This window comes from Mastomys coucha, unplaced genomic scaffold, assembly GCF_008632895.1.
Source record: "Mastomys coucha isolate ucsf_1 unplaced genomic scaffold, UCSF_Mcou_1 pScaffold9, whole genome shotgun sequence".
Taxonomy (NCBI): Eukaryota; Metazoa; Chordata; class Mammalia; order Rodentia; family Muridae; genus Mastomys; species Mastomys coucha.
In genome coordinates this window covers 20,947,996-20,965,313 of record NW_022196915.1, presented here as the reverse complement: position 1 = coordinate 20,965,313, position 17,318 = coordinate 20,947,996, and the positions used below count along the sequence as shown (strand labels likewise).

Below are 17,318 nucleotides of genomic sequence, written 5' to 3'. Positions count from 1 at the left end.
CTACCAAGGAGGAGATAAAAAAAACAAAAAAAGAGGGTGATTCCTTCATTGAGGAAGGTTTTTGTCTGTATCCCAGAGGTTCTGTTAGGTTGTCTCATTTTCAGTTGATTCTAGAAATTTAATTTTTTCCTCTCATTTCTACTATTTAATTTATTTATTTGGCTTTATTATGTAGCCTTGGCTGTTTTGGAAGGCACAAAGATCTCTGCCTTCTCTAGGTGCTGGGACTAAAGGCATGTATCACCACACCCAACCTGTACTGTTCTTTGAAAAGCGTTCTATTCAGTCTTCAAGTATTTATGTGTTTTCTGAGGTTTGTTTTGCTGTTGACCTCTAATTTTATTTTATCATGATCTGAAAGAATGCAGGGAACTATTTCAGTTGTTCTGTATTTGTTAAAGGTTGCTTTGTAGCCCACAGTGTGGTTCCATGCACCACTGAGAAGAATATGTATTCCCTGTCAGCTGAGTGGAACGTTCTGTAGCTCTGTTAAATCTAGTTACCTGTGGTGTAATTCAGCTCTGGTATTGCTTTGCTGATTTTATCTTAGAAGGTGGATCTAGCTGTGGCCTGAGTCCTAAAGTATCCCATTCTTACTGTGTAATGACCTTTGTGGTCTTTCAGTGTTTATGAAATCAGGGTCTCCAATATTTGAGGTATAAGTATTTATAATAGTTATACTCTCCTTATGATTGTTTCTATTTATTAGTATGTCATGACACTCTTTATCTCTTTTGACTAGTTATGGATTGAAGTCTTTCATCAGATCTGACATTTCCTATACTAGCTTGTCTATGGCTTCCATTTTCTTTTTTTCTATCTATCTTTCTTTCTTTTTTTTTTTTTAAAAGATTTATTTATTTATTATCTGTAGCTGTCATCAGACATTCCAGAAGAGGGTGTCAGATCTCATTATAGATGGTTGTGAGCCACCATGTGGTTGCTGAGATTTGAACTTAGGACCTTTGGAAGAGCAGTCAGTGCTCTTAAACGCTGAGCCATCTCTCCAGCCCCCTGGCTTCCATTTTCTTGGTAGTGTGATTTCTGACTCTTGACTCTCATAGTCAAGTGAATTTCTTAGAGACAACAAATCTCTGGGGCTTGTTTTCTAATCCAATTGCTCTAGTCTGCCTTTTAATTGGTGCCTTAAGGCTTTTTATATTGGAGGTTATAAATGAGAAGGTTTGCTGTTACTTAAGGTTCTATTCACTGTTCTGTTGTCTGGTTTATTGGCAGCTCCTTTCCTCTTCTCCTGGTAGCTAGGTGTTTGCTCTGTTGGTCATGATTGACTCATTGCCAGTTTCCTGTGATTTGTGTTCATTTGTTGTTTTCATGAAATACACTCTTTCTTGTGTTCTTGTGTACGGAACTTTCTTATTTTTTCTATGTTTGGTATTCCTTTAAGAAGTTTCTAGAGCCATGTGAGGTGGCACACACCTTTAATCCTATAACTGAGGAAGCAGAGGCAGGTGGGTCTTTGAGAGTTTAAGACCATCCTGATCTACATAGTGAATTCCAGGACAGCCAGAGCTACATCGTTGAAAGAAATTTCTTTGGCAGTTCTGGTAAATTGTCATGAATTGACTTAACTTGTACTTGTATTAGGATGTCTGTATATAATCCATAAAACCTTTTCTAGTTATGGCCATCTTGGTTGACAATTACTTTTAGGGCTTGTATTCCATGCTTTGCTGGCTTTTAGAGCTGCTGCTGACAGAGCTAGATCTTTGATATTGTTAGTCTATGTGTTAGTTGATATGACAGAGCTCCGTCTTCTGATATTGACTCTATGTGTTAGTTGGTACTGTCCTTTGTGACCTTTAACAGTGTCTTTGTTTTATATTTTTTATATCTGAGCTCTGTTGTATCGCAGAGAGTCTTTTCTAGTCAGGTCTGTTTGGGGTTCTAATTGTTTCGTATATTTGATTGTTTCTTCTCTAGGTGTGGTACATTTTGCTGTAATTATATGGATATGCCATTTGATTTGTATCTCAGGTCCTTCTATCCTATGAATCCTAGTCTTCCTAATATAGAGATTTCTTAGAAGTTTTGGCCGTATTTATTTTTTCTATTCATATGTCTGTGTGTTATTGTCTTGTGGATTGTCTCCATTTCTGAGATCCGGCTTTCTGCTTGGTCTCATGTGTTGACAATACCATCTGCTATGCTTTTTATCTGATTGGTTGATTCTTTCATCACTTCAATTCTGTTGGGTTCTTTGTCAGCATCTCAGTATCCTTGCTTAATGTTTCCTCCATGCTTTAAAATTTTCTTCCAAGTTAGTGAATCTTTTATTCACTTTAGCAACTTTCTAGATTATGTCTTCAGTTGTTATATGTTCTTGTCCAGATCTTGAATTACATTTTTATCTGTTTATATGAGTCCTGATTTGGTGATTGGCTTCCTATAAAAGTAGGAGTCTAAAATCTTTTTCTTACATTTCAACTATCCTCACTTATATTTCCAGAATTTAGAACTTGTTAGTCTGTGTTGGTGCCATAGTAGACTGTTGTCTTTCTTTCTCTCTCCCCCACCCCCTCTTTTAAAAAGTTTTTTTGCTGTATTTAATGTATCTGCCAGAGTGCATGTGTTGTATAATTTATAGTTTTCTCTCCTAATTTTGCTTCTTTTATTTTATGTATGCCTTGCTGGTGAGTTGTCTTCACTTGGATTTATGTTTAGGGGAAGTCAACTATAGTAATAACATTTCACAGAAGTCACAGTGTTGGCTGCAGGAGAAGCTACTGTGAACCTTGCTTATGCTTGGAGGCAGATCTAAAATTCTGGATGGAGAAAATACAGTTTATAGTTTTTGGGTATCCCCCTGCCCCCTGCTCCAAACTATAATATTTAAGTGGTGAAGTGAAGATGTAAGAACTGAGAGAGTAAGAATGAGAAGCAGGCTAAATAGGTTAGAAGAATGAAAGGCACTAGAGAAATTAGTAGGTATTAAATTGTAGAAAACAAGAACAGAAAAAAGAGCCTTTTTGTACAAGATACAACTCTGTCAAAAATACTGAAGATATAAAAGTATACATAATAAGGAAAATATTTTTAAATATTAAATATACATATTTATAAAATAGAAAAGCAAAACAAAGGTAAGAAATATAAACACAAATGAGCAACTTTCAGTAAATGCTTCTTTTGGTGTAAGAGAGCCCACCTTTAGTGTTTAGTTCTGCCTATTAGGACACTGACTCAAATGTTTCATCAAATTCTGTCACTAATTTTCTGCTATGGCTAGGGTGGCTTCAGACACCTTTCCCCCACTTCTGTTCTGTCACTGTATTCTCTGTCTCTTGGGGTCGTACTCCAAGTTGGATACTGCTTCTCATCCCACTTTCTGCCATTTGCTTTCCTGAGTTTTGCTGGATCATTTGCTCCATGGGGCAAAAGAATGGTTAGGGAGATGATGAACAATGCAGGCTCCTACCTGTGGGCCTCTGACCCTTTCTGTCCTTGGGTTACTGAGTCCCTCCCTCTCCTTTGCTGGTGGATTTGAGTAGGCTGACTGCAGCCATCTTTGGTATTCAAGTAAGACATCTGTAATTACAGTGTTGACGCCATCCAAAGCTCCAAAGTTAGTGTAGTGCAGATGAGCCTTGTCCTATTCGTGGCACATTGGGAACCTGTCCCTCTCCTTCTCAGCAGAGCGTTTGCTTTTTTCCCAGTGGTCAGAACATTCAGATAGGAAGGGAAACTTCATCTAGCTTATTTTACTTTGTTTTACACTAGTATAAAATGAAATACTAGTTGAACTAATGCTAACTTATGCCTAAAAATTAGAAAATCCTAATACATAGATAAGAATTAATAGAGTAGGAAAGAGAATTTTGGCAATTAAAACTACCAAAGGTCAAGCTGATGTGTCTCCAGAAGAGTGGTGTACAATAGAATTAACTTAGGATTTTTCATAACTATAAAGTGTCGAAGACAGCTAGAAGAAACATGAACAAAATCAACTTGTCCAACTCTTCCTGAGGGACACTGACTAGGACCCCCAGCAACAGTACAGGGAATAGCCTTAAGGATTAACAAATGGTGTTATGTGAAATTAAACAACTTCTGCATGACAGAAGAGTCAGTCAACAGAGTGAGGAGACATTCCTCAGGATGTCTTTACTAGTTATACTTCAGGTAAGGACTTAATATCTAGAATATATAAAATTTGTAAAAATTCAACCCCTAAACCTCAAAACTGCTAATTCATGAGCCAATGAATTGAACAGTCAGTTTTCAAAAGAGTAAATACAAATGGCCACTGATATTTTAAGAAATGCTCACCATCCTTAACCAGCAGGGAAATAAAAGTTATTTTGGGATTTCATTTCGTCCCAGTCAGTGGCTGCCATCAAGAAAACAAATGGCAGCAAAATGCTTGGGAAGGATGTGGGGAAGAAGAACCTGATGCATTGTTAGTAGGAGTGTAACCCTGTGTGGACACTGTGGAAACAGGTGTGATGGGATCTCAGACAGCAAAAATTAGAACTTCCACCTGACCCAGGTATACACAGCACTCCTGGACATATGGAGATGTAGCTCAGTTAATAGAGTGATTGACTAGCATGCCCTGGGTTCAATGTTAGTATTACATAAACCCAGCATGGCATTTGCCTGTAATACTATGTGGAGAAAGGAGGACCAGAAAGTTAGACATCCCTTGCTACATAGCCAAGTTTAGGGCCAGCCTGGGCTGTATGAATCACTGTTTCAACAACAACAACAACAACAAAGTCTCTCATATTTCACCAGAGACATGTGTGCATCCATGTTTATTGCTTTTTTTTTTTTTTTACAATGCAAGGATGTGGAATCAGCCTCAATGTCCCAAGATTCTTTTGTATGTATGTTGCTGGGAATTAAGCTAAAGGCTTAGCAATCTAACCCTGTGCTGTAGTCTAGCTTAGGTTAGATTTCTAACAGTAGATGGATAGGTGATGAAAATTTGTTATATACACACTATAGAATTTTATTCAGCTGTAAACAAAAGTAAAAATATGAAATTTGTAGGGAAATGGGTAGCCCTGGAAAATATTCTGTTATAGGAGATGACCCAGCCTCAGATAAATATCTCTATCCTTTCTCACATACAGATCCTAGTTTCTCGGAGTTATATGTATGTATCTGTGTACAGGTGTGGGGAGTGCCAGAAAACTAGAGAGGGACCTGTGAGAAGGGGAAAAGAGGTTTAAAAGAGAGGAATGGTCAGGATAAAAGAATATAGGGGACATGATGGTAGAAGGGAGACCATTAGGGCAGAGGAACCTGTGGGCGATGGGAGGGGGTATGTGTCATAAAGAAACATGTTACTCTGTGTGCTAATTAAACAATTAACACAAGTTATGAATGACAATGTAAAACGGATACGTTTTTCTGGTTCTTACTGTTGTGAATTTGTTGTGAACTTAAGTGCATAAAAATATATTTGATGATGAAATATAAACTTCAGTGTGAAGCTCCACAGCTTTTATTCCAAATGGCTACTCTTTTAACTATAGAAGTTCACTGACCTGTATAGTCTTTGGGCCTGCATAATTTCTAAGTGTGATTTTTTTTTTATTTGCAGTGTTTTTATAAATAATTAAAGTTTAAAATTAAAAATAAGAATGAAACATTATTTTGTGTGGCAATTAAAAACATATGTTTAGGGTAATATTGTCTCAGAATTGTCAAGAATGTCTCAGGAGCAGGGCTGGAGAGATGGCTCAGCGGTTAAGAGCACTGACTGCTTTTCCAGAGGTCCTGAGTTCAATTCTCAGCAACCACATGGTGGCTCACAACCATCTGTAATAGGATCTGATGCCCTCTTCTAGTGTGTCTGAAGAGAACAACAGTATATTAACACAGATAAAATAAATAAATCTTTTTATTAAAAAAAAGTCTCAGGAGATAATGAATTGGCATAAGAGGTAGCATATATAAATCAAAGTAGTAAAAAGTTTTTTGTTTTTTTGTTTTTGTTTTTTTTTTGGTTTTTCGAGACAGGGTTTCTCTGTGTAGCCCTGGCTGTCCTGGAACTCACTCTGTAGACCAGGCTGGCCTCGAACTCAGAAGTCTGCCTGCCTCTGCCTCCCAAGTGCTGGGATCAAAGGCGTGCACCGCCACCACCACCCGGCAAAAGTTTTAATTTTATCATTGCTACTGTATAATAATATGATAGGAGCAAAAAACGTAAAAGAAATACAACTTGTTGGGTGTGTTAGCAAGTCTGTGTGTGATTTCCTAGATTTACCATAGAAGACTAATTAATATTAATAATCATTGTGTGCCATCTCATAGTACTGTGAGGTAAGAAATAATATTCTCAATTAACAAGGAAACAGTTCTCACTTGACAGATAAGGAAGCTTAATATTATTATAAATATAAGAAATATATAAACATATAATAATAGAATGAATCTCATGTAGCTGTCACCTGGCTTTAGCACTTTCAGAGCACTTTCAGCTAGTTTCAGAGTAGGAGGGGTTTGAACATATACCTCCTGTCTTATTCCATAATGGATGCTTTCAGTTATGGCCCCCTCTTACATTGTTGCCCATTGATGTTATTGAGTAATCTTATAATTGCTTCATATTCGGGGGGGAGTAGAGATGAAAACCTTCATAATGGCAACGATACTTGTAATTGTGGGGTTTTCTGGTTATTTATGGGGTAGAGAAAGTAGTTTCTTTTAATCACATGGAGTTTATAAGAAACTTTTTTTTTTTTTAGTTGTAGTGTGGGCGAAGACAAAACCTGCTGATACAGTTCATCCTGTTTTATAAGTCTTTGACCCATTCATCAGACTCTGACCACTCCAAAGATAAAGACTGTGATGTATTAGTCTTTCTGACTGGTGGCCTTCTGCAGATTGAGAAACTGTGTAATGATTAACTGTGGTAATGGATATGTACTTGCTGGTTTCACCAGGTATCTTAATGAGCTTTAACCCTCTGAGTACAACCAGAACATAATCTAGAATCATTAAAACTTGTCATTTATCTATGACTATTTATATATAAGTTTTCTATGATAAATATCTTATTACTACCTACCCATCTTCACCACTATCTACCCCCACTTACATACTCATTATTCCCATAACTTATACTCAGTAGCAGCACCCTTTGGTATAATTCTAAAAATTGTATTATTTGGTGTGTGTGTGTGTGTGTGTGTGTGTGTGTGTGTATGTGTGTAGATAAAATGTATGCCTTGGCATGCAGAGGTCAAAGAATAGCTTTTAAAAGTAGGTTCTTTCCTTCCATTGTGAGGTCCAGAGAGTGAATTCAGGCCTTCATCAGGCTTGCTGAATATGTACCTGCATCTCCCGAGCCATCTAACTGGCCCTGTTATAATTAATCAGTTTTACATAGTCAGGGCCATTTTCTAATTAATTCTTAAAGAGTGGAAGTCCCACAGTTAAGCTGTTTGTTGAGATAAATAAATGAAGGCATAGTGAAATGGCTGTCATAGTTAAGTCACTATGTGTTTTACATTAGTTGGATTCATTTCTGGATCTCTGAAGCGTCAAGACTGATTGTGTTACTCAGTGAGTACCAACATCTACTACCCCTGTGTAGAAGGGAAGGGGGTCTTTTAATTTTTATCTCTTATTCTTCTGTGATACTATCAAGTGTAGTAATGCTACAAATATGAATAGGTCTGAAGTTGAAGAAGGGTTACAAACTTATAAAGCATAATTGGATATATAATTGGGTATGTGGGAATGAAATGAATAGGCTTGGATTCAGTTCTGTATAGTTGTGTGAAATAACAAGATGGCCCAAGAAACAGCAGAATGAAAAAATAAAAATCAGATCAGTGGAGTAGCTTGTTGGGAAAGAGCAGTGTTCTGAAACTAAGGAACAGAGTGTCTCATAGTGAGAGTACTGTGAGTACCCATTTGGCAATTTGGACTTTGTTATTATCTTAATAGAGATAGAAGTGAGTGTCAGATTTCAAGATACTGAGAAAATGCTAAGTGAGAACACAGAACAGGGGAATGTTTTACATTCTTTTTGTATGTCTTGGAGACGTGCGTGTGCATCTTACAGCCAGCATGGCCCTTAGGTAGGACAGTATCTGGGTCCTGTGTTGGTTTGGGGAATGGGGATGATTCTGGGCTGTACTTCACTTTTTCCCCTAAACATTATTCAACATTGTAACTAACCATAGTCCTGAGAGCTTAGGAAAGATGCAGGTGAGAGGCAGTTCTGTGCTCATTGTGCTGACTTACATGGCTGCTTTTAATTCTGTTGACACCCTGCTTTTAATTCTGCGGCATTTCTTATCTCTTGTTGATGATCATCACTTTATCTTTCCCATTATACTATAAACGCCTCAATTTCCCTATTGTTGATTTTTCATTGCTAACATAATGCCTGACAAGGTATTTTGATCAGTAAATAAATTAATACATATCTGTCTTTTAAAACCCAAAGTAATTTCATTTTGGTGCTCTCACAGAGTTAAAAATGTAGATTGTTTGAAGAAAGGGTTGATAAACAGTTACAATTGGCAATAAGGTGAGGATTGAAAACAGACATTTGATCTGTCTGTTGGAAGGTTCTCCATACTGAAGGCTTTGTAGCAAAATTGTTGTAATAGGAGACAAATTTAAGTGGGCTGAAGAAAGAGGACAAAGAAGCAACATGGAACTTTGTTTTTTCCTTTAACAGATTCTAGGCTAATGGGAAGAAACCATTAGAGAAGAATACCCCAAGGTCCATGAGAGGAGAGTTTGTTATCAATTTATCAATGGTTACTTTTATGTCTTGACTTGCTATGTAAGTATTCTCTCTCCCTCTTGATAGCATTTTGAAGGTTTTTGCAGTGCTATTTGGAGCCTCCTTGTGGTGAATCTAATAATGACATATAAATTAGAAGAATTTGATAGACCAGTTATTGCATATGTAGATTATTTTTATGAGGGTTAAATGAAGGTAGGCATTGTGGTTGTGATAAGAATGCTTAGTTCTTTGGTTTCCAATGAGTTATAATGTGACACCTAAAATTGCTATAACTTTGTTTCTATAGTACTTTACTGTTATACATTTTAGCTATTTGAAAATTATAGTATATTTATTTTAAGCCCTAAGTATTTTCTTAAACACACTTTAAAAAAGATTCATGTTTTACTTTTATCTCTCTGTGTGTGTGTGTGTGTGTGTTTATGCACCAGAAGGTATGGGATTCCCAGGAGGATCCTATGGAGGTAGAGTTAGCATGTGGTGAACCTGCTGATATTGGTGCTGGAAACCAAGCTTGGTTCTTTTGAAAGAGCATATTCGCTGTTAACCACTGGGCCATCTCTTCAGGCCCTTAGCTGAAAAATTTTAGTAGCTGCTATCACTGTTCTCAAAAATAGAACAATTGTTCTATAGTTTGTCTGAAGACTGTGAAAGAAATGCCTGAATGGCCAAGTGAAAAAGAACTGGCTTTATGAAATAATGCATATTAATCAGATATCTTTAAAATTGAACATAGAAGTATTTAAAACAATCATGTATCATCTAGGTCTTTCATGATCTTTTTGAGACAGAGTCTAGCTTTAATAGCCCCAGGCTGGCCTCAAACTTGTGAGCCCTGCTGCTTTTGCTTCTAAAATACTGGAATTATAAATGTGCTAGTATACCTAGGCAATCCTGACCCTTGATGCTTTTCTGTATTTTTTAAATATAAATACTTTTGAACATTTTAAAAAATATCCCTGTAACCATATCCAGTTCTTAAAAATGAAACTTCACTAATATGAGTTGCCTTATGAATATCCTTACCACAGTCCCATTACTGCTTGCCAAGGTCAGCATCAACCTTTGTTGTTTTATTTTGTGTATTTATGTGTATGTGTATGAATGCACACATGTGCCTCTGTGTGTGTGTGTGTGTGTGTGTGTGTGTGTGTGTGTGTGTAAGTCAGAGGTCACTCTTCAGATGTTGTTCTTAGATAGGCATCTACCTTATTTTTTTAAAAAGACATTTCTTCCATGCATGTGTGAATGGGGAGGGAGTGCCTGCAGGGTGGCTATGTGGAGGCCAGAGGACGACTTTACAAGTCGTTTCTCTCCTTTCACCTCTACATGCTGTAGTAGTAGTAACTTGTCTGTTGCTGTGGCTAAAACACCATGACCAAGGCAGCTTAAAAGGAAGAGTTTATTTGATCTTATGGTCTGGGGGAGGTGTAGCTGAGGGATCACATCTTAAACTGCAAATACAAAGCAGTTCCTGAACGGGAAATGGCTATAAACTTTCAAAGCACTTCTCCCAGGAAGGTTTCATTTCCCCAAACAGCACCATGGACTGGGGACCAGGAGCTGAAAACTGTGAGCCTTTGGGCTCATTTACACTACCACCCATGGGTTCAAGGGACAAACTCAGGGTTCCAACTGCTGAGGCATCTCTCCAGTCCTGAGCCTGGCTTCTTCCGTTGGTGCTGGGGGTTCAACTCAGGTCCTTATACCTGCATGGCAGGAACTTTAGTGACTGAGCAGCTCCCTAGCCCCTTGCTTTTCATTTTCTGGCGTACTTTAAAACTTCATACATTCATACCATAAATAAAATTGTCTTTTTTTTTCTGGTGTTTTTTTGTTTTTGTTTTGTTTGTTTTGTTTTGTTTTGTTTTCCACATGTAAGAGGTTTAATTGAGAAAAGAGAGGGGGCAGTAGCAGAGAGAGAAGAGGGAGAGCGAGAGCCTTGTTTTTTTTTTCCGAGACAGGGTTTCTCTGTGTAGCCCTGGCTGTCCTGGAACTCACTCTGTAGACCAGGCTGGCCTCAAATTTCAGAAATCCACCTGCCTCTGCCTCTCAAGTGCTGGGATTAAAGGTGTGCACCACTACCTAGCTTGGTTTGTGGATTCTATTTTTTAAAAATTTTTTTTTTATTTTACTAATATGAGTCATATCATTCATATGACTCATATTACATACTTTACTAATATGTAGCTGTCTTCAGATACACACTAGAAGAGTGCATCAGATCCCATTACAGATGGTTGTTAGACACCATGTGGTTGCTGGGAATTGAATTCAGGACCTCTGGAAGAGCAGTCGGCGCTCTTAACTGCTGAGTCATCTCTCCAGCCAGGTTTGTGGATTCTTCAGTGCCTTTTTTGTTTGTTTTGTTTTGTTTGTTTGTTTGTTTTCAAGACAGGGTTTCTCTGTAGACCAGGCTGGTCTCAAACTCAGAAGTCTGCCTGTCTCTGCCTCCCAAGTGCCGGGATTAAAGGCGTGCGCCACCACCACCTGGTTTGTGGATTCTTATTGTTAAATTTTCCACTAAGATTTATGTGTTTAGAAGATTCATCTATATTAACATGAATCTTTTCTTTGTATGTTTTTGTTTCAAATCCATTGTTTTCTTCATGGACTGTTACTGTATTTCTAGAGTTTGCTTAGAAAGTTTGCTGTTGTCACTCCTGAAATTTTCTGCTTTAGTAGTGTTCTGACAGTTATTCCTCAAAGTGGAGGCTTTACATGAATCCTGGGACTCCAGGATGAACCAGAAATGGTGGAGGCTAGGCCAGCCTAGACAGTGACTTCGGAACAACTTGGGCTGCAGGCTAAGACCTTGTCTTAACCCAGACTCAGGATTTTCTTATTTCTCCCGCCTCCATTTATTCATTCATCTATTCATTCATCCAGTCATTCCATGAGACACCCAGACTCAGGATTTTCTTATTCCTCCCTGCCTTCATTCATTCATTCATTCATTCATTCATTCATTCATTCATTCATTCATTTCCTCCCCTCCCTTTCCCTTTCCCTTCCTCCCTCCCTTCCTTCCTTCCTTTCCTTTTTTCTTTCCTTCTTTTTCCTGTAGCACTTGAGATCAAACTCAAAGAGTTGTTCATGGGCTGGTCAGATGGCTCAGCGGGTAAGAGCACTGACTGCTCTTCCAAAGGTCTTGAGTTCAAATCTCAGCAACCACATGGTGGCTCACAACCACCCGTAATGAGATCTGACGCCCTCTCCTGGTGTGTTTGGAGACAGCTGCAATGTACTCATTTATAATAATAAGTAAATCTTTGGGCCTGAGGAGGCCAAGTGGAGGGAGCCAGAGCAAGCAGAGGTCCTAAAAGTCAATTCCCAACAACCAGATGAAGGCTCACAACTATCTGTACAACTACAGCGTGTACTCATACACATAAAATAAATAAATCTTTAAAAAAAAAGAGTTGTTCATGGTAGGCAAGTGTTCCTCCACTAATTTATATCTCTAGTTCTTTGCACAAAGCAAGTTAATGGAATTGTCATGTGTGTCATTATCTTGTTCAACCGTTATTAGCACACAGCCTGACTGAGATCTGATACCTGAGTGAAGAAGAGATAGTCATGCACAGAAGTATCAGATTTCAGTTGGCTGGAGTCAGCATCTTTTTCCTGTAATGGAGAGGACGTGAATTCAGATCCGCAGCCACTCACGTAAAAGCTGCGCATGGCCTGTGGGTAACCCTAGTGTTGGGAGAGCAGACACAGATAGATCTTGGGAGCTTCCTGGCCAGCCAGCTTATTAACCTAAGCAGAAAACTTGAGATTCAGTGAGAGACACTGTCTCAGAAAAAAGGGGGGGGGGGGAGAACAGTAGAGGATACTTAGTGTCTTTCTCTGGCTTCTTCATGTGTTTTTACACTCCCCTCCCCCCACACGAGTGTGAAAGTTCAGCCACTACAGGAAACTAGGAGAGAATCTAGATCTTATGGAGTTGTATTGGTAAATGTGAAAGAAATTAGTAATATGGTCATTCATTGTATGTGAGGACCAGGAGAAGATGCTGGAGATTTAGAGGGAAGAGATATAAAAGTTATTTCAAAAGGAATTATGTATGCAGGATCAGGATTGCTAGGACCCACTTTGGATTTAATGGTAATGAATTTAAAACAAGACCATTTTTCAGATAGTCATGTGCCCCCTTTCCCCCGCTCCCCGCCCCAGGCCCCAACTCAGTTTGTAATCAAGAGTAAGTGATGATTTAGTCCATTTGATTCTTTACCAATCAATAGGATTGATTCACTTACACCAGGTACCATAGTTAATGGAGAAAAAGTTTAAATGATGAGTTTCTTTTTATATGTTTATATATTCCATGAACAACTCTAAGTTTGATCTCGAGTGCCATAGGAAAAAGAAAGAAAAGAAAAGAAAGAAGAAGAAAGAGAGGAAGGGGAGGAAATGAATGAATGAATGAATGAATGAGGCAGGGAGGAAAAAGAAGAAGAAAAAAGTGTTTGTATTATAGAAAAGATAAAGCTGGACATAGTAGTATATACTTGTAAAACCAGCATTTGGGAGGTAGAGGGAAGGATAGGAATAGGAATTCTAGGACATCTTGGATGTGTAGTAAGCTCAGGGCTAGCCTTGACTACATAGACCCTGTCTCGTAAGAAAAAAATGAAAAATATAGAAACAATGATTTTCAATTATTACACTGAATCACTTTTACATTTTACAGAGAGCCTCACTTAAACAAACAAACAAATAAACAAACAAAACTCATGTTCTTTCCTTTTAGTTTGAGCCTTGTATGTTGGTTTTGACGAGTTCAGAGGAGGACTGAGAATCTATGGATATTTAAAGGTAATATAATACAATAATAAATAATGTCTGCCTTTTAAAACTAAATTATTATTTAAATGGGGTAAGATTTAACAGCATAAGAAATGAACATTCTAAAATATACTTGTTTGATGCTTACTTTGTTTCTCTGAGTATTTTAAAATTAAAATTTATTATCATTATTATTTGTGTGTGTGTGTGTGAGTCTGTGTGTGTGTGTCTGTGTGTGTGTGTGATGTATGTGTTAGTGTAGGCCTAGGTATGTCATGGTGTGTGTAGAGGTCAGAGGATAACTCTGAGAGTCACTTCCTTCCTTCTACCCTGGTTTCAGGGACTGAACTCAGGCTGTCAGGCTTGTGTAGTAAGCACTGCTGCCCACTGAGCCACCTTGCTGTCCCTCTTCTCAGCCTTTAACTGAAGACTTTTTTGTAACTGATTTGATTTTCTTACAATTTCTTATTTATTAATTTTATAGTTGAATAGCATACCAAAATAACCAACCTGCATATTTGTGATCAATAGTTTGTTTTTAACAAATATAAGAAAATACTAATGCATTAATTTTGAAATTTTATTTTTTATCAGAAATTATGAGTCAAGGATCTCAAGTTCACATTTTTTGGGGTGCTCCAGTTGCTCCATTGAAAACAACAGTATCACAGGGAACAACTTCCTTAATGTCCACTGCCAATGCCTGGGAAAAAGTCCGACTCTTTTACAAACAGCATTCTTTGTATCTGAAGGCTGGAAATCAGGAGTTTAAAAATCTGGAAGATTGTCAAGTCTCCAAAGGTCTCTGCCCTCCAGGCCTTCTTAGTGGTCAGAATTCTGTGAGTAGGTCTGCTCAGGTGGAAGAAGGCTTTAAACATTCTGCTTCTGAAGCACAGGGTGTAACATCCCAGACTAACCTGAGTGATACGACTAGTGTACAGATATGTGGGCTTAAGGACGGAGTGCAGCATTTACCTGAAGAAGAAAAGTATCAAAAGTTTCAATGTGAAAATAAGAAAATTATAGATGAGCAGTCTAAAAATCAGTCAGACCCCTGTGTTTGGAACTTCCAAAGAGATTTGTTTGAGTTAGATCGTAAGTGTGCAACTGAACTGGACCTGGGCTGTCGTACTGAACAGATGAATGCAGAGCCTGTGAAGACAAAACCAGAGCCAACAGGACGTCATGAGAGACAGAGTCAGGAGAGCTTTTCTTCTGACACACAGTGTGAACCACAGTCTGAGGGAGCAGTCAGGAAGGCCTCAGACCAGAGACTATCTACTGATGCTGAATTTCTCAGTGTAGTGACCTCCAGCCAACGTGCTTTTCTAGCTCAAGGGAATGATAAAGGTCAAGACTATATAAATAAGAGGACTGTAAACATGGAGGCAGAACCGACAGGAAGTCAGGGAGTTAGACTAACTGAAGGGGATTTTAGTAAGCCTGGTGGAGATTTCCAAGAAGGATCTGAAAATGAGCAAAGCCAAGCATATTCCCTGGAACTTTTTAGTCCTGTTTGTCCTGAATCAGAAAGCAGTCACATTCACATAAACCCTGGAAAAAGTCTTGAAAATACAAGCTCTCAAGAACTTTTCAATAATGAAGAAAACCTGCCACCAAATGAGGTACACATTGAGTTGTGTAGCTCAGGAATGCTGTGTTCCCAACTAAGCAACTCCCATCAGAGTACCACTAAAAGGAACTGGTGCTCTAAAGACAATTCCTATCATTCTAAAGCTCTTTCTGAAGTCCATCAGCTGTCCAAGAAGCCAAGGATGGACTCTGATATAAGAGAGGCAGCCAAAGCAGTGCCTCAGAGGATCATGCCTGAATTTAAGGACAGTAAAAAAATATCATTAATAAAAAATTGTGATTCTAAAAATCAGAAGTATAATTGCTTAGTCATGGTGCTAACCCCATGTCATGTGAAGGAAATAAATATAAAATCTGGACCAAATTCTGGTTCTAAAGTGCCATTGGCAACGATTGTAGTAACTGATCAGTCAGAGATTAAGAAGAGGGTTGTTCTGTGGAGGACTGCAGCATTTTGGGCACTTACAGTGTTTCTTGGAGATATAATTTTACTTACAGGTAAGGCCATCAAAGTATAGTGGTAGCCTGTTTTATAAAGCTGTGTCTTCTCTTTATTGTTTCCTTTGCCACTTGTCTTCCCTGGGTGTGACTGACCTCTTATAGCATGTGTGTTGTGCTTCGTTCCCCTCTTTGTTCTGTGCTGCCTTCCCATCCATTTTCTCCTAGAGGCTTCTTCTCTTAGCAGAAGCCTGCCTGGTTGGTTGTCATAATCATCCATTGTGTGTCATTTGGAGTCCTATAACTGGGCTCCTTTCCTTTGGCTTATAACTGCGTTTGTGTCTGGTTAACTCTTACTTTACTAGCAGTGTTATTATAAAAGGGCAACATCTCTGCTACTTCACTCCAGTAGTGCTGTGTACGTTAAACTATTCCTGAAGGAACAGACACGTGTTGATGTTTAGTTTGTTGTTTTTTGTGACAGTCTTATGGTGCCCAGGCTGGCCTTGAGTATGCTATTTTACTTAGCTGAGGATAGCCTTGCAGTCTTGTTCTTCTTGACTATTTGCCAAATGTTGGCACTACAGGCGTGCGCTATCACACACTGTTTGATGGTGTTATTTTTTTTGTGGGTGCGGTGTGCTTGTGTGCTTGTAGGTATATGGGCACATGTGTGTGCAACACTCACACCCACATAAACACACGCATGTGAAGGCCAGAGGTTGAGGTCAAGGGGTTTTCTTGATGGCTTATATTGATGAAGGGTCACCTGACCTCAGAGATCACCAATTCTGTCAGTCTAAATAGATACCTTGATTCAGGGGGATCCTGTGCCTCTGCCTCTCTCATTTTGGGATTGCAGGCCGCTGCCATGAGACCTGGCATTTATTTTGATGCTGGGGATCCAAACTCCATCCTCATGGTTTCATGGAAAGTGCTTTTATTCACTGAGCCATCTCCTCAGCCCTTGGCTGACCTTTTAATACTAAAATTATATTAATTGTTTGAAATGAAAGCCTCATAGAATTAAGCTAATTTCATAGGGATACTTAACATATTGCTCCTTCAAGTTACTGTCTATACATAAGCATTAATATGCTTTTAACCAGGCCCTGATAATTTAGATCTACATGTGTATCTCATTATTATAATTAGATGAGGAAAATATTTATTAACCCCAATTTTCAGTTGAGGAACCCAAGATGTAGAAACATAAAGAAACTGTACAATGACACAAATCTAGGAAGAGACAAAACATGAATCATTTAGGCTCCAGAGTCTATGCTCTTTTTAAAAAATTTTGTTTTTTCGAGACAGGTTTCTCTGTGTAGCTTTGGCCATCCTGGAACTCACTCTGTAGACCAGGTGGTTCCTCCAACTCACAGAGATCCGCTCACCTCTGTCTGTCCAGTGCAGGGAATAAAGGTGTGTGACACCATTGCCTGGCTCTATATCCCTATTACATAGTTATAATCATAAAGAAGATACAATTCTTACCCTCCTTTTTCACCTAACACAAGAAGTTGAACTTTTTTTTATTTGTATGTGTTTCGAGACAGGATCCTAGTATGTGGCCTAGCTTGGGAGAAATGAGTTGTGCCTCAGCCTCTCTTTGCTGTGATTTATATGCATGTCCCACCACACTGGACTAAAATCTTTAATATTTTGTTACTTGTTCTTAGTTAATTTAAAATCAATACAGTAGCATGGCATGGTGGCTTAGGCCTGTAATCCCAGCACTTAAGAGGCAGGGTCTAGT

The 17,318-nt window shown here is 38.5% G+C and overlaps 1 protein-coding gene across 5 annotated transcripts in view; it reads left to right on the top strand.

Moving 5' to 3' along the window:
• Shld2 (shieldin complex subunit 2) overlaps nucleotides 1–17,318 on the top strand; it is an 85,423-nt gene that overhangs the window by 39,285 nt on the left and 28,820 nt on the right. The window contains exons 3-6 of one of the 5 annotated variants that reach the window (XM_031362898.1): nucleotides 6,717–6,914; nucleotides 8,666–8,773; nucleotides 13,494–13,558; nucleotides 14,123–15,619. In XM_031362898.1, the coding sequence (XP_031218758.1) occupies nucleotides 14,128–15,619 (1,492 nt within the window). In that variant the 5' untranslated portion in view covers nucleotides 6,717–6,914; nucleotides 8,666–8,773; nucleotides 13,494–13,558; nucleotides 14,123–14,127. Of the gene's footprint in view, nucleotides 1–6,716; nucleotides 6,915–8,665; nucleotides 8,774–11,033; nucleotides 11,070–13,493; nucleotides 13,559–13,868; nucleotides 15,620–17,318 lie in introns of those variants that run through there. The other 4 variants (XM_031362897.1, XM_031362899.1, XM_031362896.1 and 1 more) reach the window with 4 other exon arrangements.